We start from the raw sequence: 26,827 nt of genomic DNA, 5'->3' as shown, positions 1-26,827 counted from the left end.
AGAGGGATTGGTCCTGAGGTAAACTCTATCCTTATGAAAAGTCAAATATGGGGGTTTTACACAGAGGGCCTGTAGTTCAGAGACCCTTCGAGCCAAGGTGATAGCGACAAGAAAGGCCGTTTTCCATGACAAGAATTTAAGATCTACTGAAGCTACAGGCACAAACGGGGGAGCTGTCAAGGCCTGAAGCACCAGCGTTAAATCCCAAGGAGGGACTACATCCTTCACTGGAGGTCTGAGCAGAAAGGTGCCCTTCAAAAAAGTCTTACACAATTTCGTGGTGATCAAAGGGCCGAGTTCATTTCCCACGTGATAATGAGAGATAGCTGCTAGTTGAACCTTGAGTGTGGAAGAACTAGCCCCCTGATGAAATAGCCCTGACAGGAAGTCTAATATCGTGGGCAAAGGAGCTGTGAAAGAATCCAAATTTCGACGTTCCGCCCAAATGGAGAAATGTTTCCATTTGCTACTATAGATCTTTCTAGTAGAAGGCTTGTGCATTGCTACTAGAATAGTTTTAACTGGGGAAGAGATACCGGGAGTCCTAGCTACAAGTGGAACTGGAACAGCCAAGCTGTGAGCTTGAGATTGTCCAGATTCGGGAATGGGAGATCTAGGGGGTGGGATATTAGATCCGGACGGGGATCCAGAATCCAAGGAGGATTCACCAGATGAAACCAAAGGTAAGGGAACCAGGTTTGATGTGGCCAGAATGGGACAATGAGGATTATCCTGCTCCCCAACCGGCTGGCTTTCTGTAGAAACTTCAGCATCAGAGGAAGAGGAGGGTAAGCATAAAGTAGACCGGGAGGCCAAGCATGCACCAGAGTGTCTCTCGGAGGTTCCCCAGAGGGGGAAATGAGAGCAAAGTAGTCGTAACATTTTGTGTTCGAGGGAGAAGCAAAGAGATTGCAACAGGGTTGACCCCATTCGGCAAAAATCCGATTCGCTATCTCGGGTTTCAGAGACCACTCGTGTGGTAACAGGATGGTGCGACTTAGTCTGTCCGCTAGGATGTTGGACCACCCCGGAATGTGCGTAAGCGGTTGGTGGAGATCGTCCATTCCCACACCCTCATGGCCTCTCGACAGAGTGGGTAAGACCTGGTTCCCCCCTGTTTGTTGATGTACCAGACATATTGTCCGACTGAATCGCAATAGTTCCTACAGGAAGAAGGGTCCTGAAGTGCTTGCAATGCTAACAGCACTGCCCTCATCTCTAGGACATTGATATGCAGAGAGGTCTCTATCGGGTCCCACGTGCCTTGGATTGTCCTGCCCGAACAATGCCCACCCGAGGCGGGAGGCATCCGTGGTCACCGTGGCTAGGGGAGGGGCCATAGAAAAGGGGTGTCCTTCCTGGAGGTTCGGAGATTGGAGCCACCATAAGAGGGCCCTCTTGCAAGCCCTGCTGAGGGGAATGGGATGGCTCAGAGGAAATCGAAGGAAGAACCATTGGACCTGGAGGGTCCATTGTAAGACCCTCATGTTCAAACGCGCCATTGGCAAAAGGTTGATTGCCGCCGCCATTAAGCCTAGAGCCCTCAGGACCAATTCCGCCGGAGGAGCTGGAGAATGTAGAATAGCCCGCACATGTAGCTTCAGGATTCATAGCCGGTCTGTGGTCAAGAAAGCTAGGAGCTTGTTTGTGTCTAATCTTGCCCCTATGAAGTCTATAGTCTGAGTCGGGGTAAGAGACGACTTCTCTATGTTGATAGTGATCCCCAGTCGGGGAGCTAGACGAAGAAAGTAGTTTCTGGCTGCACAGAGTAGATGCCTTGTCGGGGCGGTCAGGAGCCAGTCGTCCAGGTATGGATAGATCTGAATTCCCTGGAGCCTCAGGTGGGCCGCTATCACTGCTAACACTTTGGCGAACACCCTGGGGGCTGTGGTGAGACCAAAGGGAAAGACCCTGAATTGGAAATGACTGGCTCCTAGCCGGAAGCGGAGGAACCTCCTGGATCGCCTGTCCATCAGAATGTGGTAGTATGCATCCTTGAGGTCTATAGAGCACATCTAGTGGTTCTCCCGCAAAAGGGGGAGAATGGATTGAAGGGTGACCATGCGGAACTTCTCTTTGGTTACTGACAGGTTCAGGGGGGAGAGGTCGAGGATAGGTCTTAAGTCCCCTGTCTTTTTTGGCACCAAGAAGAAACTGGAGTATAACCCCGACCCGCACTGGTCTGGGGGGACGTGTTGGATGGCTCTTTTTTCCAGCAACTGCTGGATTTCTGTTGCTGCGGCCTCCCTCTGATTGGGTGGGACATCGGGGAGGTATCTGGGGCTGCGTGGGTAAAGAGAAAAGGGAATCTGATATCCTCTGGATATAATGCAAAGCACCCAGCGGTCTGTCGTGATGGACTCCCAAGCTGCTAGGTGCCCCGACTGCCTCCAGAGTGGAGCAGTCGGTGTTGCGTGGGCTGGTCCGAGAAGGGTTCTGTGGATCCAAAGTTCCGCGGGCCCCCCTCTGCCTCTAGGGCGGTGTCCACCCTGCCCTCCTCTGGGAGTCTGGAGCGGGACGGGACTGTTGCGACTTCCGGAACCACATCTTCTTCTGTCCCTTTTGGTTCTTGGAGAAGGACCTCTGGGGAGCAGAGAAGCGGACTCCGATGGCAGACAACGTCTTCCCATCCTTCTCGCTCTGGACCAAGGTATCGCGAACAGTTTTGTCAAAAAGGGCAGAACCATTGAAAGGGGCATTAGCAAAAGACACCTTGAAGGGTTCCACAAAATCACAGTGCCGGAGCCAGGCCTGACGCCTCATGACAAGGCCCGCTCCGCTGGCTCTAGCGGCTCCCTCCGTGGCATGGGACAGTAGCCGCATAGAGGTGTTTGATATGGATTGGCGAGTGGCCATCCGGGTGGAGTGCAATCGCTTGTCCTCCACTGACATGGACTCGGGGGGGTGACGCAGCATACTCTTTGATAAGGTCCCGCTGCAGTCGAAGCACATGTGCCATGTAGTTCAGCGACCTCACAGAGAAGGTAGCCGAACTAAAGACCCGCTTCCCTAAATGGTCCATCGACCGAGACTCCTTGCTCGGGGGATGAACCGAGGGACTCTCCTGAGCTAGTTCCCTCTTGGTGGCCGCGGCCACCAACATGGCATCTACAGGGGGACCCTTACTCCAGTGGGACTTGTCAGAGGGTGGGCTAAGAATTTTGTCTGGACGCTTGGGGACTGGCTCCACAGTGTCCGGCTCCTTCCATGCCCTGGTAGTAATCAAATCTACCAGGGGTTGGGACACCCAAGAGGTAGACGGGCCTGCTTCAAACGCCTCCAGGAACATGGATTCGTCTGAGTTAGGCTTTGGGGCAGACCACCCCCCCTTATCCTGAGCATCTCCATGATGTCACCAAATGAGACCTCTTCGGGGGGGGTGATCTTGGGGAGGCTTCCCCCTCCTCCAAATCCGTGTCCTCAGTCAAGGACTCGGGGGAGCCCAGGTGCCTCCTTTTGCACTTTCGCTTGTGAGGAACCTCCTTGGGGGGGCTGTCCGAGGAGGTCTCACCAGCCATGTCTTCTTCCAAAGGAACAACCTGGGACATCAGAGCAGGCTGTCCCTGGGGCCGGGTGATGGAAGTCGGGCCCAACAGAGAAGGAGTGCAGGGTGGAGCCGTGGCGAGGGCCGAGGGCCAGGAATCTCTTGACAGGGCCCTCTCCACCATGTTGAATGCCAAGGGAGAGCTGCTCTCTCTGGGATCTGAAAGCAGACCCTCACTTGGATCTGACGGACGGATCGGGGCCGGTGCCGAAGCGATCGGATCCGATGGACCAGTATGCTCCGACCTGGACGGAGTCAAAGGCATACCAATACCCCCGGATCCAAAGCTCAGCCCTCGGTTCCAAGAGCTGGGATCCGAAGAAAATGGACCCAACAGACTTGAGGGAAGTGTCGGCGCCGAAGTACCCGAGACTATCGGCGCCGACACACCCCCGGCTCCAAGGCAGCCCGACTCCGAGCCCGGTAAACGGGATGGAGAAGGAGCTATCGAGGCGAGCTCCCCGGAGGAGGCAGGAGCATTCCCATCTGCAGTTGGGCCTGGAGGAATCTTCTCATCATCCGGTCCAAATCTGCATCCGTGAGACTTCGGGTTGATCTCGATGAGGCCACCGAGGCGGGAGTGTCACCTCGATGACCTCGAAGGAGATCGGGTCTCCTCCTCCTCAGGACCCGGTGAAAAGCACGGGGACCGGATCTGAGACGGAGGAGACCCAGAAGTCCTGGAGGGAGAAGACCGGGGGCCGGCGGAGGCCTCGGCCCGCCGCTTGTGGTGTTTCTCCCTCCTTTTCTCTTTCCTGGCCTCCCTCTCCTCCGGGCCTAAGGCGGGAGGTTGAGTCCCGGAAGCAGGAGTGGCAGCCGCCGCAGCGGGAGCCACAGGAGGACCGGAGGTAGAAGCCGAATCCGGGGGCAGAATACCCGCCAGAATCAGCTTAGACCTCCGGTCCTTGAGTGCCCTGGGGTTGAACGCTGCACAGATGGAACAACCAGAAGACAGGTGTTCAAACACACACACCGAGTGTGGCCATCCGCCGGGGAGAGCTTATGGCCACATTCGGTGCACTTAGAAAAGATCGGCTTTGGGGCCTCAGCCATTTTAACTAAAAAAGAAATCACACACGTTAGGCCCCAAACACACACACACACACAACCCTGACAGAACCATGAAGGAAGGGGGAGGTAAATGACAAAAGAAAATAGAGTTAAACTAGAGAGAGTTTTATACAAAAAGGGACCTGGAAACACTCACAACCAAAAACAGAAGAAAAGAGAAGATGAGGTAAATTTTTTCTCACAAAAAAGTCTCTAACGCCTGGAACTCTAGATCAAGCTGCTGTTGGATAACCGCGGCAAATGGGTAGGGGGAGGAGCTTGGAGCTCGGATCTAAAGCTGTTGAAAACTGCTGGCTCGGATCCGAGGTCGGATCCGATTGCCATAGGTTGCTGCACAAATGAAGTTAACTACTTCAGATCCTAAGTTCCCACTCGAAGTGGGAAGAGTTATGTGGTATTTTGTATTCAAATATTATGTTAATTAGATGTCCAGATTTTTGGCTGAATGTTCCTACTTTCTAAGGGCTTTTGTTCCTGTTTTCATTGTTTGCAGGTTGAGACATATGTGTTGGATCCCCATTGAAACTGTGAGACAGTGAATCAAAATATATACACTGAATTGTGAAACTCACTGTACACCTTTTAAAATCTGGTTAACTGCCTTGGCTGTTTTTGTTGTTTGGGGTGTAAAACTGGACATGTGTAGAATGTCGCAGTGCAGTAAGGATATATTTCTTTGGGCTGTGTAGTGTGTGCGTGTGTGTGTGTGTGTGTGTGTGTGTGTGTGTGTGTGTGTGTGTTAGAACCACTACAAGAGTCCAAATTTCTACAGATTCTACTTTTACTGGTGGGTAGTTACACATTATTCTCTTACTCACAGGCTGCAAATTTACTAACAAGCTAATTTTGACTGCTTTGAATTTTGATGGTTGTCTACTATGATTTTTTTAAAGCCAAAAGGTTGAGAGTTATGGTCCCAGGATAGGGTTACCAGACGTCCGGCCAAAGGAGGACATGTCCTCCTTTTCAGCATTGTGTCCTCCGTCCAGCAGGCATTGCCTATAAAGGCAAAAATGTCTGGCTTTCAGGTACATCATGTCAGAGGCAGCTCGTGTCATAGGACTATTGCTGACAGGACTGCGAAGTCAGCAGTCTGTCACGTAATCTGTATGGGTTCCCTTCAGAATGTCGAAGGTTTAAAACTTCAAATTTCATATGGTTGAGACCATATGATCTGAACAGAGATCTCCAAACAGCGCAGAATGGGAGATTTCCCTTTTCCTTGCTGTAGTTTGATCTCAGAGTTGGAATATTTAAGTAGCGGGTGGTGTGGGGGGTGCAGGGGAGCTTGCCCCACTCCAAAAACATTGGGGAACCTTGTTTTGTTTTGTTTTTACATTTATTTTAGAATATCGAAGTTTTGAAACTTCGATCATATGGTCTCGAACATATGAAATTCGAAGTTTTAAACCTTCGATATTCTGAAGTGAATCCATACAGATTACGTGACAGACTGCTGACTTCGCAGTCCTGTCAGCCATAGTCCTATGACATGAGCTGCCTCTGACATGATGAGGGAGAGAGCAAGAGAATGGAGAAACAGGGGTCAGTCGTTCAAGGTAAGTACTTTTTTTTTCCTGGCAGGGCCAACCAGATACTAATACTAAGTGTGAAACTTTTAAGGGCCATTGATGACTTTTTTTTATATATGTATTATAACCTGGCAGGGTTTAATCAGACACTAAGGAGGCAGTGTGTTTTGGGGATTGTTGAGTTTCTTTTTTTAATACACAGGCAGGGTCAACAGAACCAGATGATTTCTGTGGTCTGTGTGTTTTTGGGGCTGTTGATGATTACTTTCTTTCATACAGGCCAGGTGTACTTAGGAAATAAGATACTGCCCACAGGCAAAGTAAATTAAGTAGCAGAAGCAAAGCAAGAAGGTAAAAACAAAAACTTCTGCATCAAAGATTAGTAGGGTACTAGTAATGTGTGTAAGTTGAGGTTTTTCTTCTGCTATTTTACTATAACTTGCAGTCAAACTAAGTATAATTCACATAATTTGGCAAAGCATTATATCGCAGAGTGGTGATGTACATCCAACCCGGGTCCAACTCTCCCCAGCCCTAGCAAACTTAGCAAATCTCTCTTGCTGTCAACCATAAATCTCCAAAGCCTTAGAAACAAGATACCTGAACTCCAGGCATGGATTTCACAAAACAACCCTGATATTATAGCAGCTACCGAAACCTGGTTGAAATCATATGTAAAAGACACTGACTTTCTTCCCCCAGGCTACTCATGCTTGAGAGCCGATCAGCCAAACAAGAGAGGAGGAATAGCAATACTCTTCCCTAACAAATATACATTAATCCCTACTCAAAACCAATACCCAACTTCTCCCCAGCCGAAGTACTAATCTCTATATTAAAACTTAACAGCCATAAAAACATTTGCATAATTGCTCTGTATATTCCTCCAGGAAACAACATACCAGTATTAGAAAACATACTTGCCTGGACTTCACAAAACATAGATAATGAAAACATCATCTTAGGTGATGTAAACATTGATTGGCTAGACATTGCCAACAACAGTCCCTCAAAAAACATAAACCTTTACAACTTCTCCCAACTAAATGAAGACATCACCAGACCCCACAAAAATAACATTTGAGGCTCCGCAATAGACTGGATATTAGTGTCCCACCCTAACAATATCATCACTGCAGGCATACTACCTAATACCATTAGCGACCACCACCCAGCATATATCCAAACCACCCCAACCCCAGGGCAACACCAATACAAATCAACCAGAAATTTGACTAAGTTCCAACCATCCATATTTAATGAAACCTTAGCTAAAGTAAATTGGGAACCCCTCAAATCCCTGCCACTTAACGAGGCTGTTGAGCTCTTCAACTCAATATTCCTAGACATCCTAAATAGACAAGCACCCACCCGCTAAAAACAAAACATAACCATTCAAGCTGGCTCTCAAAATCTACCAAAGAAGTCATGTCCACAAGGGATAAAATCTGGAAATCATGGCAGAACAACAAAGACCCTACAACTCTAATACAATACAAACAACTCCGTAACCAGGCAAAACGTCTAATAACCAATGATAAAAAAGCCCACTGCCTCCACCTACAAAGCCAACATAAAAATAATCCCAAAAAATTCTGGACCTCCATCAACCATCTATTACATCCAGGTTCTCAAAGCAATCCATCCCCTGACCCACACAAAACCTCTACTGAACTTGCTACCCTCTTCAATTCCTACTTCATTGACACCATAGCTAACCTAACCACCACCTTTCCTATGGTTAACACCACCACCAAGACAGCTGATGATCATATCATCCCAGAAAACAATCCTACCTTCGAGTCCAACCTAAAATTCTCCCCCATACCCACCTGCACAATAAAAAAAAAACTTTTACTAACGCTAAAACCCTGTACTCTGGCCCCTGACAATCTACCCCACACTTCCTGCAGCTAGCAGCAAACTCTATAGCTTATCCCATCAGCATACTCATTAACAGATCGATTAAAGAATCCATAGTCCCAGACATCTAGAAAAAAAGCATGCATTCTCCCTGTACACAAAGGCAGCAACAACACAGACACCACAAACTTTCGACCCATAGCTATTCTCTCACCCCTCTCTAAAATACTGGAAAAATGCATCCATGCCCAACTCGTCAACCACCTGCTTGAAAATCAAATTCTGTCACCCACTCAGCATGGTTTCAGACCAGGGTACAGCACCACTACAGCCCTCCTCTCATTTCTTGATACAGTTAACTGGGCATGGGATTCTGGTAAAATAATCACTTCTCTTTTCCTCAACCTTTCCAAAGCTTTCAATACCATTTCCCACACTATCATCCTCTCTAAAACTATCTACCTTCCACATTTCCCCACCTACCCTACAGTGGTTCAATAGCTATCTCTCCAATAGGCAGCAATCCAACAAATGGCAACAGTCTTACTCTCCCTTCCTCAGTACTTCCACAGGGGTACCCCAAGGCTCCATCCTTGTTCCTGTCTTATTTAGCATCTTTATTAAAAATTTTCACACCACTCTCCCACAATGCTCTGTAATACAGTATGCTGATGACTCTACAATAATATGCACTGCAAATTCCAGCTCTGAACTTCAGCAGATCACCCAGAATGCCCTCAGCTCTACTGAATCTTGGATGCTTAACAATCATCTTGCCCTAAATCCAAAAACAAACTAAACTAGTAATTTTTACCCCTAAGAAAACCACTCCCCTAGATAAAAAAAAACAAACTCTTCAGTATACAAGCCCAAGACAATACCACTATAGTTGTCCCACACACTAAATTACTAGGCATTATTATAGATGAAAACCTAAACTTTGACCTACACATAAACAGTAACATCAAAAAACACACCAAAAGCTCAGTATGCTGTACAGGCACCAACACTTTCTTAGCCTCAATACCCTTGCAACTACATTTTTATTGCCCTCTCTCCTTTATGGTGCCCCTCTCCTCACTAATATCCAAATTTTTACAAAATCCAAACTTGATATGTTAACAACAGAATAGCCAAATTTGCCACCAAGACCAAATTCTCATCCCACCACTGTAACTCACTGAAACAATTAGGATAGTTGGAACTCCCCCACCATCTCTCATTCACCCAAGTAACTACAGCAGACAAAATAATCTACAGACCCACAGACTGTCCTGCTCTCTCAACTCTACTTGCTAAATACCAACCCAGCAGGCAAATAAGATCTGAAAATCATCTACTTCTAAAAGTGGAAAAGCCCACCTTACTGACTGGTCAACTGCTCTACTTGTTCACCGTCGCCAAACTATGGAACTCGCTTCCTCCTTCTATAAGAAACACGGGCAGCACCACCACCTTCAAACAAATACTGAAAAATCATCTCACCTCTTCCTGGCTATGTACCTGCTCTATAACCTAACCTTCTCCTTCTCCTTATATTATAACTAAATTCCTGTGCTTTTTACTAGTAGTGACTGATGATACTTTCTCCATAATTATTATTTTTTTTTCTTTCATCACTTGTTGATACTTGTATGGGTGGCCACGGTGGTGCAGCGGTTAGCGTTGTCGCCTCACAGCAAGAGGTTCTCCGGTTAGATCCTCAGCTGGGTGCCTTCTGTGCAGAATCTTCAAGTCCTCCCTGTGGTCATGTGGGTTTCCTCCGGGTGCTTCGGTTTCCTCCCACATCCCAAAGTCATGCTGTAGGTGGATTGGACAGTCTAAATTGGCCCTAGGCATGAGTGTGTGCATGTGTGTGCCTTCTGTGGAAGGTTTGGCGCCTGGCTGGCAACTCGACACAGTAAAACTCCACTGCCAATCATGAGCAGACAGGTGATCCGCTGTGGCGACCCCAAACCGGGAAAAGCCGAAAGAAGAAGAAGAAAGAAGACTTGTTGATACTGGTACAATAATGCTGATTATCTCCGTTTTTACCACTCTGAATTCATCTGGCAACCAACCAAATTCCTGCTTTTATGTATATATTCTGTATATGTTACTGTAATCAAACCAACTAAATTCCTGACTTATTTATATATTCTGTATATATTACTGTAACCACTATGTGCAACACTGTTTCTACTTCTGTACCAATTAATGTTTAATTTTTTTTCTGCATCTGTGTCCTTGTCGGAGCTTTTCTCCCCGGGCCTCCACCGAAAATGGGCTCTTTTATGCCCATTGGACTTTCCCGGTAAACAAATGCAGTAAATAAATAAGTAAATAAATAAAAATAAATTAATACAGATTTTAAATGTGTTTTACTTATTAGCAAACTACCAGCTTCATGTAATTACACATTGAAATGTTATTGTACAGCGGTCCAGGTGCCCCCTGTGTCAGTAAGCAGCATGGGAGACCACCACAGAATACAAGCAGTTATACTGGCAGTTGTGTCTTAACGCAACTTTGTTTCCTGCTATTAATGATAAAGTTATTATTACACCTATCCTAAAGTTAAGAGCTGCCAAATTATTGTAGCATTTGTACAGTATAATATATTGTTTGTCATAAAATGAATATTCATTTATCTATTTAGTATATTATTGTTAACATCAATAGTTTTGATGTTCTTAATATGTTTGTTGGATGTATAAACTTTGTAATTTTTATAATTCATATTTGATTTGAATGATTCAGGTAGTTTACTATTTTGTACATCAGTTGTAAAGACCTATTTTTTATTTTCTACCTAATGCATTGATTCCTGTCACGTTTTAACAATGGTTAGATAATTGTTTTCAACAACAGGTTTTATTCCAGTGCAAGTTTGTTTTATTAAATGTAGTTTTGTCATTATGTTAATTTTTAAAATAATTTTTAAACATTATCGAGTGAACTAATTGTAATGTGTGGCATAGAGTATAAAAGCACTTATAAGAGGAATCTAATTCAGTTCTGATGAAGTCCCTTATATGTTTGTATGGGACAAAAGCATATATGGAAAGTTTTGAACACTAAGCTGTTCTTTTTTTTTTCGTTTAAGCAATAAAACTGTTTTCTTCGTGGTACCACTTTGTTGGTTATTTGCTCCTTTAACAACAACTTCTTGCTGTGGTGTCCATGAAACAGCTTGTGTTTTAGTGTTTTTTTTTTTTTTTTTTTACTGGTGTTACAGACAGCAGTGTGAAGAATGTAACGATCTCTGATTAGCTCTAACACAAGGTGTTCCATTATCAGGATGTTAAGGAATGTTATTTTCAGAATTAGATCTCCCTATCAAAGACTGTCAGTTTTTTTGAGTGAAGTCTCCACATTAAAGTTTTACCACTCTCTGTTGTATGTAAAAAAATTGAGAATTGTGAATGAAACAAAACGGCAAGAACTGCTTCACTCTGTGGAGGAATGCAGTTTTACCAAAAATTGTAAAATATAGAAAAAACATTTTTTGGCAAGTGGCATACTCCCCTCCACTCCTCACAGCCTCTTATGCAAGTGCAAAATTTTCACCATTGAAGAACCACAGAGAAATAGCAAATGCCAAAATGCCATTTTCAGCAAAACACAACTGCTACAGCTTAGAATCACAAAATCAATGCAGGCCACACCAACACATCCCAAACTACTTTTAAAATTAAAAAAATGTCCTTTGCAGAATTCCTGAAATGAGAGTAGAAATTAGTCTCACCTGAGTAAATGTAGGCATGTTGTTTGGCTACAGTTTCAATAGTGTTTTTTGCTGTGGAATTAAATTAAATGAATTAAATGACACTGCCACAATTGTTCTCGGTATATCTCAATTATTAAATTCAAATTTGGCTTATAAAATATACCAATGGAAATTTTAGAATAAGATCACATACACAAACCCCCTATAAATGGTTCAGTCCATATTACAGGTAATAAAGGATTTGATTTCATATGTACGTAGGATGTTAGCAGATAAAAAACTTGTTCCTGCGATTAATATATGTGGGGCCTTTTAGGGTCATAGGTTCATAGGTAGATACTAGGCTATCTGCCCAAAGGCATTTATAAACCTAGCTGGAATGTGTTGGCTTTTGCCACCCCCTTAGATTAGTTCCCTGTGCCTCTGTCCAGCAAAGCCACTGAAGTGATCCCTGGTGGAAACTTCCTGTTTCCCATGCACTCGTCAAGGTTTCTCTTGAAGAGTGTTAGTGAGGAGCTCTGCCTAATGTAGATTGGAATCTTGTTCCAGAGCATGGGAAGTCTCTGGGACAGGAATTTATACCTCCAGCATGTCCTATTTATTGTTGTGGTGAGGTTTAGGTCCCTAGAGTGTGTGGCTCGAGGGGATATGTTTTTTTTTAGGTGGAGCATGTCCATCAATTCTGGGTTGGACATGGCCCTGTATGTCAGGCATTGATCACCTCTGAGTAGGCAGTATGCAACCGAGTACAGCTGGAGTTTCTTCAGTCGAGCTGCATAGGGCATCTGTGATCCTCTTGGTGAGGTACTTCTGTGGTCTTTCCAGCTGTTACAGGTGTCTTGTAAGGTACATCCCAAGTGGGGCGTTGTACTCTATGATGGGTCTGATGAGTGATGCATAGAGGGGCACAATGACCTCTTTTGATCTGGATGCAAACCCTTTTGTGATTAGTTGGGCCACGTAGAAGGATTTTTGAACCACTTTTGCAATGTGATTATCAAAGGAGAGATAACTATCTACTTGTGTCCCCAGATCCCTTATTTCATCTTCCGTATTTAGGGGGCTACCACCTATGTGGTAATTTGTGGGTACTTTGTTTTTTCCAAAGGGGATGACTATGCACTTTTTGGCATTTAGCTTGAGGCCATGGTTTTGACACCTGGTATCTGTCTCAGTGAGACCCTTTTGGAGGATGTCTGTGTCAGCTGGAGGGTCAATTATAGCCCCTAGTTTGCAGTCGTCTGTGAACTTGGTCAGCCATAGTCCTCCTGTGCTTGCCTGTACCTCTGAGAAGTATATGCCAAACAGGAGGGGTCCTAGGACTGAGCCCTGAGGAACACCACTTGTAACCGGTTTAGAGTCAGACTTAGCTCCCGCAACTCTTACCATGTGGGTTCTGTCAGTGAGCCAGTTGGCAACCCATCTCATGACATAGGGGTTTATATTCAGGCTGGTGAGCTTGTCTATAATACCAGAATGGGGAATGGTGTCAAAGGCCTTTGCAAGGTCTAGGTAGGCTGTGTGGACCACCTTTCCCTTGTCTATAGCCTTGGTAACTGTCTCAAAGAAGTCCACTAGATTTAGGAGGCATCATCTGCCCTTAACAAAGTCGAACTGGGTAGGGTCCAGTGTTTGGAGGTTCCCAATGTCTCTGTTAATGAGATCCATGATGATGCACTCCATAGCCTTGCAGACCAAGCTAGTCAGGCTTTTAGGGTGATAGCTCCCGGGGTCTGTTGTGTCTCCACCTTTGTGGAGTAGAATAACCGTTGCTGTGCGCCACTCTATGGGCACGTAGCATATAGAGAGGCTGAGTTTGAACAGTGTGTTTAGGTGAGGGGTTAGTTCATCTTTGAGCTCATGTAGGACGCAGCCTGAGACACCATCCGGACCCACTGATGTTGTGTTTTTGGCTTTGGAGAAGGCTGTTTTAACCTGAGTGTCTGTGATTTCAGGAGCACTACATTCTTCTGGTATGGTTATGGGCCCTTTTGGGGGTGAGAGGGGGATGAAGTTTGCACTGAACCTGTCTGCCAGGATGTTGGTGATATCAGTCGTTTCAGTGTATTTTGTGCCATTCTGCACTAACTCTGAGCAGATCTGGGAATTGCCACTTAGATTCTTGACATAGCTAAAGAATGCCTTGTGTTTATCTTTGAAGTCCTTAGCAATTTTTCTTTCGAAGCTAGCCTTGGATGATTTTATGAGGGATCGTAGTTTCTTGCTGATACTGATCAGGGATGTCTTCCCCTCTTGGGATTTTACTCTGTTCTGTACTAGTTTCATCCTTCTATTGTTTAGCTTGTTTCTGGCAGGGGTCCACCAGACTGGTTTCCTTTTCTTGAAGGAGTGAGTCTTGGTTTTGCTTGGGATAGAATGATCCTTGCATTCTTGTAGGTGCCTCTAGAGTGCATTAGAAAAGGATTTTGCAGCTTGGGCAGCGTTATCCTTTAGCATAGGGGATTTGAAACTTTCCACCTCGGTCTTAAGTAACGTGAAGTTTGCTTTTGAAAAGTTTTTCACGGTGGTTTCTTTGACCGTGGGTGGGGTCAGAATGTGGATATCCAGACTGATTAGTTTATGGTCAGATCTAACCAGCGAGGGGTTGACCTCCAGTGTGGAACACTGGTCGCCCATGTTGGTGATGACCAGGTCCAATATGTTGTCACCTCTGGTGGGGGTGTTGACCAGTTGATCCAGGGCGTTTGAGTTTATAAATTCTAGGAAATGTTGGGCAAGGGAGTTAGTACATGAGTAGTTCTCCCATTTAATGTTTGGGTAATTGAAATCACCCAATATCAGGGTGTTTGTTAGGACCTTTGTTTCCCAGTGTTTCCAGAAATGCAGAATGGGGGTCCTGGGACATGGTGGGTGATCTGTAGCAAGTTACAATTTGAATTGCAGTTCTGCGTGTTGTTAGTTGCACGTGGATGATCTCTGAAGCATCGTGCTGTGCCACTAACCTGGAGGTGTGGGTACCCTTGATGAATATGGATACGCCCTCGTTTTTTGTATTTCGGTCCGGGTTTTATGGCCAAAATGTATGGTATAAGTTGTAGCCTGGTAGTGCTGGGGTGTTCCCTGGAGCCTTAAACCAGGTTTCTGTTACTGCGCATATATCTATTTTCTCCATACTGAGGAGTGCCTCAAGTGCATGCATTTTGAGGATTAGACTTCTGGCATTGAATAGCATTACCCTCAGTTTTTTGTTACTTGTGCTGTTTATGGTAGTGGGTTTGTCTTTTGAGCCTTGCCTAAAAAAGGCACTATGGGGGTGGCAAGAGCCTTGGCCAGTATTCGAAAGCCTAAGGGTGACAGGTGCAAGCCATCTCTAATGAAACAGTGTGGCTTGTCGAGCATGTCATCCCAGGCTGACAGACACTGGGTCCCCTTTGAATGACACCAGAAGCTTAGCCAGTTGTTGAAATTGATAATTGTTTCTTTATACCATGGTATCATTCTTGGTGAGGGCAGGATGCTACTCAGGGTCAGGATCATACTGGCCTGGGCTACATGATCAGAGAGCTCTTCCATGTCTCTTTTCATGTAGTCCAGGGAGGTATGGCTCAGGTTATTCACACCAATGTAGACAATGACAGAGTCATATTCGTACTTGTTCTGGAGTGACTTGAGTGCTTGTGTTATGTGGCGGATCCTGGCACCTGACAGGCAGCTAACAGTAACCTTCTCCTTGTTCAGCCTAGTGAGTGGGACTTCAGTGTGCCTGACTATAGAGTGTGGGTATGTTATTTTGCCTTAAGGGCTGTGATTGCGTGGCACACTGGTTTTGTGAAGTATGTGTTTCATGGTTTGTGTTGGGGAGGTGGAGGTTGCTTGGATGTCTGCTTTGAAGGTCTCTGTTGCTTTTGCAGATTTTTATTTAGAGCCTCCGAGTATGTTTTTGTGTATTAATGTGTGTTTTTTGCTGGTGCTGGTTTCATAGGTCTATGTGAGACTGGTGGTGTGATGAAAATAATTCCCTTCTCCTCTTGACTGTCTGGTCCAGTCTTGGGTTGAGAGAGCTTAGCCTCCAGTTTGGCTGTATAATTGCATCTCTCGCATGCATTAGTGTTTGGTGGTAGGAGGAGCGGGTTATCTATGTGCATGAGGCAGTTGTAACATTGCCTCAAAATGCCCAGATTCATCAGTTGGACTGGAGAGTTCACCTGAAACTGCCCTTTGGACATGCCTGGATAGGTACAGTGAGCTGTTTTACTGACTGGCTGGTAAGGTCAAATAGAGAGCCTTGTCCTTCTCTACAGTATGGGGGGGGTCTAGTGCTAAGGTTTATTAGTGCTTGCTATGAGTTTTGAGCAAGTGCCAGGCTGAGAAGTGAATGGTTTGCATGCTTAAGTTGAAAGTTTGTCTAGTTCCAAGGGAAAAATTGAAGAGTACACTTTGTGGAGCTGGGAATAGTTATACCCTAGCTAACCGGTGCTGCCTGGCATGCAAAACCGCGCTAATGCGCATTTTATAGCAGGGAAATGAAAGAGATAGAAATTAGCCCAAAATGGCCAATAAACTACTAATTTCTGGGCTGAAACCACTCCTCCAAGGACAGATAGGCTGCTCAAAGCTCCCCTCTCTCACAGGTGAACAGAGAAACTTCCTTCTATCCAAGTAAGGTATGGGCAAACACAGAAACTTGTAACACAGCCCTGAATTCAGCACTAACCTGAAAACTGGACTGTACTAGCTTAGAAAGGTGGGAAAACAAGTTTTTTTTTTTTGTTTGTTTTTTTGGAAAATAAAGCAGATACAATCAAAAAAACACTTTAAATGCACAGAAATGGCTGTCACACTTGAGTGTGTAGCCTACAATAGTCAAGCAGGTAATTTAAACACAAAAATGACTTTGTTAAAGTGCAGCCAGTAAAATAAGTACAATCTCCTCTGCAGTGTACAGAGAGAGCACTTGGGAAGGGCATTCCCCTATAGTATCTTAATCTGCTCTGTTTCCTCCATCTCAAAAAAAAAAAAAAAATGTTGCACTTCATCTGCCTTACTGTATTTGTGTTTCTTCCTACTTTATTACCTTATTTTGCTTTTGCCTCTTTTAACATTTTAAACTGGAACCTGTGTGTTGAGAGACAGCCTTACAAGACTATCTGCAAATATATAGAGCTGAGTATATTTTTCTGTATTATTCTGTGTTATAGAGCTAAATTGTTGCTTAGATATATGTTGTCTTACTGTTCTGCAAATATACAGAGATCAGTATATATTTTTTTGATTTTATAATTTGCACTCTGATTCCTCACATCTCTGCTGAAACTGTCTTTCCCACCCCCCTCCCTGTTCTTGGTTGTAGTTTAAATTTGGTGGCTTTTGCAGTGCCTGCCCCACTGTAGATTTGATCTAGGACACTCCCCCAGTCCCATCTCTTTACCGCATTCTACCTAATAAACCCTTTCTGCACTTGCTTTTAGTACTTTTTAATTTAAATACATTTTTTCAAACTGTGTGGGCTAATATTGCTACATACTCAAGTGTGCCAGCTTGCACTGCATGTGAATTGTTTTTACTACTGTTTTTGCTACTTTTCTGAAAAAAAAATATCTGCTTTTACTGTATTTGTGTTTCTTCCTACTTTATTTTGCTTTTGCGTCATCTTAAAAGTACTCAATTGTATTTATTACTGTTTGGTGTATCTCATTCTAAGCCTTTTAGTTTAAGCACTTGGGCTTCAGACCAGTTGTTTTACATTAAGAAGGTTTGTGGTCTGCACTGTGGTGGCAGAACAGGTAGCTTACATCCTTCTAAGTTGGGAACTGCTGATTGAGGGCTCAGTGTCTGTTATTCTAAAAGTGTATTAATTCTGGTTTAAGCACTTGGGCTTCAGGCCAGTTATTTTACATTAAAAGGGTTTGTGGTCTGCACTCTTGTGGGAGGAGAGGCTGGACTCTGCCCTTCTGAGCTGGGAATTTCTGGTTAAAGGCTTATAGTGCCTGCATATTTGAACTGCTTCTTACTGAAATTGGTACACCTTGTTTGCTGTAGCATAGACTAGATCCAGGCCTGCTGAATCTAGCTTTGTTTGTATGCTTGTTGTTTGATTGCTTGTTATTTCCCTGAAACACTAATTCCACCTAAAACACGGCTTTTCAGCGCTTCTGTGGATCCCTAGTGATATCTGCATTGTTTACTGTACTTATTTCTTTGTTTCACTTGAAAGAAAGTTACTGTTTGTCGTTTTTGCATTTAAGTTACCTGTAACACATTGCATTTAAGTTACCTGGCACTTGCTCACTAAAGCAATTATATAAATCAGCACTAAAAAATTAAAAGCACTACACCCTCACAAACTCCCCTTGAGTACCTTGTTCCCCATTAGCCCATGTTTGTTTTCAATTATAAAGGAATTCCCAATACTGTTCTAGCATGTCCAAAGGTCAGTTGTCAATCTCCTCTCCGGTCCAGCTGGTGAATCTGGGAATCTTGAGGCAATGTTACAACTGCCTCATGTACACAGACAACCCTCTCCTCCTCCCAACAAATTCCAACACATGTGAGAGATGCAACCATATAGCCATACTGAAGGCTAAGCTCTCTCAACTCAGTACTGGCGAAACCAGCCAGGAGAAGAAGGAAACCACATTCACTACAATTCCAGTCTCACATAGACCTACCACGACAGCAAACCAAACCCATAAACACACAAAAACATACTCGGAGGCTCTAAATAAAAATCTGCCTAAGCAGCAGAGACCTCCAAAGCAGACACCCAAGCAACCGCTACCCCAAAACAAAACACGTGCAGCACATAGCTCACAAAGCCAGTGTGCCGAACAGTCACAGCCCTTAAGGCTAAACAACACACCTGATACACTTGTAATAGGTGACTCTATCGTCAAACACACTGACGTCCCGCTCACCAGGCTGAACAAGGAGAAGGTCACGGTGAGCTGCCTGTTGGGCGGTAGGATCCTCCACATACCACAAGCACTCAGGTCACTCCAAGGCAAGTACAAATATGACTCAGTCATTGTCCATGCTGGTGTGAATGACCTGAGACGTACCTCCCTGAACTACATGAAAAGAGACATAGAGGAGCTCCCTGAGCATGTAGCCCAGGCCGGTATGACCCTGACCTTGAGTAGCATCTTACCCTCACCAAGAATGATGCCACAATATGAAGACAAGATGATCAATTTCAACAATTAGCTTAAGTATTGGTGTCATTCAAAGGGGATCCAATGCCTGTCAGCCTGGGATGACATGCTCGACAAGCCAAGATGCTTCGCTAGGAAAGGCTTGCACCTGTCACCCCTGGGCTTTCGGATATTGGCAAAGGCTCTTGCTTCCCCCATAGTGCCTTTTTAAGGCAAGGCTCAAAAGACAAACCCACCTCCATAGGTATCACAAGGGATAAGAAACTAAGAATAATGCTACTCAACGCCAGAAGTCTAAACCTCAAGATGCACACACTCAAAACTCTCCTTAGCATGGAGAACATCGATATCTGTGCAGTAACAGAAACCTGGTTCAAGTCTCCTGCGGTCACCCCAGCACTACCAGGTTATACCTCATACCATGCTTTTCGGCCCCAAAACTTGGACCGAACCACAAAAGGAGGGGGAGTATCAATATTCATCAAAGATACCCACACCTCCAGGTTGGTGGCACAGCACGAAGCATCAGAGACTATCCATGTGCAACTAACAGTGGGTAAAACTGCCTTCCAGTTTATAGCCTGCTACAGACCACCCTCCCAAACCCAGGAACCCCACTCGGCCTTCCTGAGAACACTGGAAAATATGAAGGACTCTCCAAACACCATTATATTGGGTGACTTCAACTACCCAAACATAGACTGGGAGCATTACTCTAGCTCCAACACCCTAGCCCAAAGGTTCCTAGAATTTATAAACTCAAATGCTATGGAACAACTTGTTACCACTCCCACAAGAGGGGAAGACATACTGGACCTGATCATCTCCAACATGGGGACTCTATGCTCCAGACCAGAAGTGTATCCCTCATTGGTAAGATCAGACCATAAACTAATCTCACTGGATATTCACATCCTGACTCCACCCCCTGCCCTGAAAACCACAGTGAAAAACTTCTCTAAAGCAAATTTCACACTCCTCAAAACCGAGGTGGAATCCTTCAAAGCCCCCGGGCCTGTGGAAAATATGGCCCAGACCGCAGAATCCTTTATAAACGCATTCTATGAACACCTTCAGGAATGCATGGATCATGCAATCCCAAATAAAACCAAGACCCAATCCTCCAAAGGCAGACATCCTGTCTGGTGGACCCCAGCCATAAACAAACTATACAATAGAAGGAGGAAGCTACTACATGATAGAGCAAAATCCCAAAAAGGAAGGCATCACTGATCAGTATTAGCAAAAACTACGGGCACTCATAAAATCGTCTAAGGCCAGCTTCGAGAGAAAAATTGCACAGTACACTAAGGATAATCACAAGGCTTTCTTTAGTTATGTTAGGAACCTGGGTGGGAATTCCCAGATATGCTCAGAATTAGTCCAAAATGACAAAAATACACGAACCCACATACATTGCCAACATCCTAGCTGACAGGTTCAGCGCAAACTCCCCCCCCCCCACCAAAAGGGCAAATATCTATCCCAGCAGAGTGCTGCCCCTGACATGTCAGATGCTCAGGTAAGAGCTGCCCTCTCCAAAGCAAAAACACAGCATCAATGGGACCAGACGGTGTCCCGGCTGTGTCCTACATGAACTTCAAGAAGAGCTAAACCCAAACATAAAACTGCTGTTCAATCTCAGCCTTACTACAGGATATGTACCCAAAGAGTGGCGTACAGCAACAGTGGTCCCTCTCCACAAAGGTGGTGCCTCAACGGATCCTGGAAACTATCGCCCCATAAGCCTGACTAGCGTGGTCTGCAAAGCTATGGAAAGGATCATCATGGACCTCATAAATAAAGATGTTGGGGACCTACAGACACTGGATCCTACCCAGTTCGGCTTTGGTAAGGGCAGATCCTGCCTCTTAAACCTGGTTGATTTCTTTGAAACAGTCACCAAGGCCATTGACGAGGGAAAGGTGGTCGACACAGCCTACCTGGACCTCGCAAAAGCCTTCGATACAGTACCCCACTCGGCCATTATAGATAAGCTCACCAGCTTAAATATAAACCCCTATGTCACTAGATGGGTTGCAAACTGGCTCAAGGACAGAACCCACATGGTTAGAATTGCTGGAGTCATGTCGGACACCAAACCAGTTACAAGTGGCGTCCCACAAGGCTCAGTCCTGGGACTTCTCTTGTTCGGTATATATATTTCTCGGAGGTACAGGCCAACACGGAAGGACTGTGGCTGACCAAGTTCACAGATGACTGCAAACTGGGTGCCATAATCGACTCTCCAGCCAACACAAGCATCCTCCAAAAGGGCCTCATAGAAACAGACAACTGGTGCCAGAGCCATGGCCTCAAGCTAAACGCCAAAAAGTGTATAGTCATCTCCTTTGGCAAAAACAAAGAGCCCACAAATTACCACATAGGTGGTAATCCATTAAGTACAGAAGAAGTAATTGGGGACCCAAGTTGATAGCAATCTCTCATTTGACAACCATGTGGCCAAAGTGGTTAGAAAAACATTTTATATAGCCCACCTAATCATGAAGGGATTCACATGTAGATCAGGGGAAGTCATCGTGCCTCTTTACTCATCCCTCATCAGGCCCATAATTGAGTACAATGCCCCTTTTGGGATGTACCTTACCAGACACCTGCAGCAACTGGAAAGACCCCAAAAGTACCTCACCAAGAGGATCAAAGGGCTCAAACAGATGCCATATGCTGCCCAGTTAAAGAAACTCCAGCTCTACTCAGTGGCATACCGCCTGCTCAGAGGCGATCTGTGCCTGACGTATAAAGCCATGTCCAACCCGGAATTAATGGACATGCTGCACCTCAGAAAATCCAAATCCTATCGAGCACGTGCTCGAGAGACTTGAACCTCAGCACTGAAATAAATAGGACATGCTGGAGGGACAGATTCATAACCCAGAGGCTCCCTTCACTCTGGAATAAAATCCCAGTCCAGGTTAGGCAGAGTCCCTCATTGACTCTCTTCAAGAGGAATCTTGATGAGTGGATGGGAGATTGTAGGTTTACCCTGGGTATCACTTCTGTGTCACTGTTAGAGGCACAGTATACTAACCTTGAAAAAGGGCATAGCAAAATTAATTTAAAATGGGTGGTGAAAGCCAAACACACTCTGGCTAGGCTTATAAATGCCCTAGGGCAGATAGCCTAGTATGAACCTATGAACCTATGTAGCTGAAACAAACTTTTTAAATCACAGAAACTCGAAATAAATTGGCGTTTTAGGCGAAGTTAGCTAAACGCAGCAAGAAAATAAAAAAAAATTATACTTAATCACACCAAAGTCTCTCTTTTGTCTCTCTGCTGCTGTAGAACTCTGCAGGGCACCAGGCAGGAGCTTGCTGAGCTGTATACAAGCACAAAAACCTTGCAAATGTGGGTTTTATAGCAGGGAAGTGAAAGAGATAGAAATTAGCCCAAAAGGGCCAATAAACTACTAATTTCTGGGATGAAACCACTCCTCCAGGGACAGATAGGCTGCTCAAAGCTCCCCTCTCTCACAGGTGAACAGAGAAACTTCCTTCTATCCAAGTAAGGTGTGGGCAAACACAGAAACTTGTAACACAGCCCTGAATTCAGCACTAACCTGAAAACTGGACTATACTAGCTCAGAAAGGTGGGAAAACAAGTATTTTTTTTTTGTTTTTTTTCAGAAAATAAAGCAGATACAATCAAAAAACAATTTAAATGCACAGAAATGGCTATCACACTTGAGTGTGTAGCCTACAATAGTTAAACAAGTAATTTAAACACAAAAATGACTTTGTTAAAGTGCAGGCAGTAAAATAAGTACAATATGTAGATGAAACAAGCTTTTTAAATCACAGAAACTCTAACAAATCGGCATTTTTAGGTGGAATTAGCTAAAGGCAGCAAGAAAATGCAGAGAATGATACTTATCACGCCAAAGTCTCTCTTGTCTCTCTGCTACTGTAGAACTCTTCAGGGCACCAGGCAGGAGCTTGCTGAACTGTATGGCTAACTTCCCACCCATGAAAATAAAGTATGTGACTTCATATAAGTGATATTAAATGTAAGCATGAAAATTGTACAGTATTTCAAAATCCCATAAAATGTTACAATGCCATCAGCTATTACATGAAAAAGGAAGGAAGTAGTTCTTAATCTGGCTGATACATTTCATCTTGGGTTTAATGAAGTTCTGCAATCATTCTGAATTATTTGTAGCAGCACTACACTGTATTTCATGTGCAGAACAGGACACGTTCTCCTTTGTCCTCCTTTATGACCTTCGGTGTCCTCTTTTGGGTTCGCAGGTATCTGGTACCTCTATCCCAGGATAACCTCAGAAAATAGTGGAAAAAGACAGTACAATCTATACATATACAGGCAGTTTTCATTATAGCCACTTGGTGGCAGTATTGTACACGTCAATGGAAATATTTATGATTACACATTACCTGCAATGTTTAGAGTTTGTAAGAAAATGTTTTAGAGTAGGATAGAAGTTAATGTTATGTATGCAGTGTAAGCAGGAAGATGATGTGGAAGGTTATAAGATGGTGAAATGAGAAGGAGAGACAGAAGACATATTTTCTTAAGCCTTTATTTGGAACTGTCTATATCTGGTGTTCCTGGAGGCTTAGCTGTTGGTACACCTCACAAATTATATTCATGTGTGTTATACTCATCTGCGATTATCTACATCTTAATATTGAGACCACATAGTGTGCCATATACCACTTAGGTGAACATGGATTGATGTCCACTGTGATTGAACCGTATGCTGCAGGTCAGACTTTGCAGTCCTCGTGTGATGAGCACAGGTACCACATGTCAGCAGTGTAAGGCAGAGGTGCTGTAGTTCCTGATCTTCTTTTCTAAGAGAGAGGGCATCAGGTAGTCTGACACTTTTTATCTGTTTCAGGTGCTACAAGTTATGCGTTACAAAAGACAGAGGCATACATTTCAGATGACTCTCAGGCTGAAAGTCATCCTAGCTCATGCATTATTTATCTTACAATATGCTTGATAGCAGAAGGATATATTAAGTCTGTCTAGTCTGCCATTTTAAGTGCCTTAACTTTTTACTACCCTTCTGTCCTTACTTACCCCCTTTCCCTTTTTTCCAGCTGTCCCATGTCCTCCCTATTGCCTCTCTAGATTCTCTCTCCCCACCTCTCATTCTGGTGACTCATTCCATAGGACCACAACTCTTTGTCTGAGATGCAGTGAGTAAGTAGTCCTTACAGTCTACTAACTGTGCCCCCCTGTCCTTTCTGTTCAGAATGACCACTCCATATCTCCCTGATATGATCTTGTGCACCCATGTGTCCTTTCTGTTTCTTTTAGTTTCTGTCCTTCCTGTGTATTCTGGTTTCAAGTGAGATGAGCTGTAGCTGCTCTAGTCAATAGTCATAATCATTCTGCTTCATTCCACATACTTTTCTGGTAACTTTGGTCTGAATTCCTTCCAGCAGCCTGACATCCGTGTTATTGTATGTCTGTCAGTCAGCACAGAGGCTTAAGACTGTGAGCTGTTAAAAGGCTACTTTCTGTATTCTAGGATTGATTCCCTCAGCCTCATTTTGCCTACTTTATCACTCTGAGCAAGTCACTTAACCAGATATTGCTCTCATGTCAGTCCCCATGAAAAGGGATACTTGTTTTCAGTGTGCCAATCCAGTTAACAAATAGATTAAAATATGGCTTGCAGAATTACATGGAGCTTTCAAGGTATGGTCTGACTAAGGCCCTGTAGCATGGAAGCATTACCTCTTTGTTTCTGGAATTATCCCCCTGAGGATACACCCCAGCATTCTTTTTATTAATGCCACTGCCATGTCTCTCTGTTCCCAGTGGTCCACTCCATATGTGGTCAACACCCGAGGATGCTATTATTGCTCTGTTGACATCTTTACTGACACGTCTTCCCAGAGTTTTTGTGGCCCAAGTGTTGTACTGCACATTTGTTTTCACTGAACCTCAATTGCCAGGTTTCTAACCAGTTGTTTGGCCTTCCCTATATTCTCCACTGCTGCACGTCTTTGCATTATCAGCAAAGAGGATAATCCTATTCTTTATTCCTTAGGTGTGCCTTAGACACACACAGAATGAATAGTATTAGACAAAAGAACGACTTTTCCTGTGGTAGCCCAGTAGTCACTTCCCTAATTGTAGACATTGTGCCACTGACCATAGCCTTCTGTTCTACAGTTCCACCATCCATTTCTTAAGTCCTGATCCTGCCTCCAGTTATTTCGGTTTTGCTTTCAGCATCCTGTCTGGGAGACAAAGACCTTACTGAGGTCCTGGTAAACGTTGTCTGCTTGTAAATCCCCTGTCACGTTCTCCAATAATCTATTCATAAAACTGGCTCAAGTTTGACAGCTGCATCTGGCTGCAAGCCCATGTTGGTTTCTGTCCTGGACAGTGTTGTCATGTATAAACAATTCTTGCCTTTCCCTCAGGATTCTGTCCATGATGTTCCTTGCCATTGTTGTTAAGCTAATAGGCAGCTTTGTTCCCTGGATTTTTATAACTGTCCATTGTATAAAGGTACCCAAAATTGCTGTCCTCCAGGCGTCTGGCTCTTGTGGGATAAAAACATACACACACTTCAGAAGACTGTCATAAGATCCATACATCCATCCACCCACCCATAACCCTTTTTCCCATTTTTGCTCATGGGGTCGGGGTGTCACTTCAATACTGAGAATCATCTAGAGTGAAGTTTTATACAGCCAGGTGTCTAGCCTTACCAAAGTAGTTCTTCCACACCACACACTCACATGTACATAATACGACTTAATTGTAAATATTGAGCACTTTCATATCTTAATTATATCGAATCTTTACGAGAACTGTTCAGCCTGGCCAGTTTTTGTCTCTCTGTTCTTTCTTTCTGCTATGTATGTAAAAAGGTCATTGCTTTACTTCTTGACCTCTTTTGTTAATCCCTTTCAACTTTTACTTTTGTTGCCCTTCTCATCTGTGTAGTCTTTGTGGGTTTGATGGATTTTCTGCCTGCAGGGCTGATAATGGTTGTATGACTACTCTTGTGGCTGAATCTATGGCAGCAGCTACAATTTTACAATGATGGTTGAGGATTTTTTTGTTATTATTTTAATATTTGTTAATAAGGTAAATGGGCTGGTTTCATCCATGGCCTGAGCCAAAGGCAATGATAGTGTAAACATTTATAGAAATGAATACATAGTAAGTTAGAGTACAATATCAGGTTATAGCATAGGACAGTTACTTCCCTTACAGTCTGTTACTTTAGTATATTTATTTGCATCTGTTACAAGTAAAACAGTATTGGCCAGACATAAAATCAGTAATAAAAACATTTATATAAAAGGGTTATTTATGTATATTGCGATACTTAACAGAAATAGTAAACATACTTATATAATTTTCTGATGGATTCCAGATACTTGACAAAGGATTTAGCATATGAGAATGATGGTGGCAGTCAAATGCAGGTGCCCATAACAAATGGGACACAATCAGTGTGGTTACCACATCCTCAGCAGAAGCCACGGCTATAACTGAATTGGGACCCTGTGTGAATGGAGGGCAGATTTAGGACGACACAAGTGAAAAGATTTCAGCTGCTGGTACTTCAGTGTAAGATGTGGAGGATGCTGGTAAGGATACCTGTTCCACAGCATTGATACCAAAAAACATTAAATAAAACAAAGGCTAGAGAGTGTATGTGGCATCACTGTAGGAGGCTCATGTCACGGTGCCACAGCAGCTCCCTCCTACTTCTGGGAACCCTGTGGTAAAGTATGTTTATGTTTTTGAGGCAAAGAGCTGATTCAAAAGCCTGGGCAGCAAGGGGTACTGCAGAGAAATGAATGTAGTATGAATAAGCTACTATATTATAAAATACTATATCAATTCCATCTGTAATACCAGAGATAAGATCATGGGTACTGTACCAGCGTGTCATAATGTCACAATTTCATGAGTGCAACAAAAGTATCACAGTTTTGTGCATGAAATATATGACTTCATAAATGCCGTCTTGGAA

General features: G+C 44.1%; 1 protein-coding gene across 1 annotated transcript in view; it reads left to right on the top strand.

The window, feature by feature from the left end:
- The window catches only part of ERG28 (ergosterol biosynthesis 28 homolog), a 108,000-nt gene extending 81,661 nt beyond the window's left edge, over positions 1 to 26,339 (top strand). The window contains exon 4 of the mRNA XM_044073486.1: positions 26,222 to 26,339. Coding sequence (XP_043929421.1) covers positions 26,222 to 26,339 — 118 coding nt within the window. The remainder of the gene's footprint in view (positions 1 to 26,221) is intronic.
- The last annotated feature ends 488 nt before the right edge of the window (positions 26,340 to 26,827 follow it).

This window comes from Protopterus annectens, chromosome 6.part0, assembly GCF_019279795.1.
Source record: "Protopterus annectens isolate FY-2018-M chromosome 6.part0, PAN1.0, whole genome shotgun sequence".
Classification (NCBI taxonomy): domain Eukaryota; kingdom Metazoa; phylum Chordata; order Ceratodontiformes; family Protopteridae; genus Protopterus; species Protopterus annectens.
This window is presented reverse-complemented; position numbering and strand designations above follow the sequence as displayed.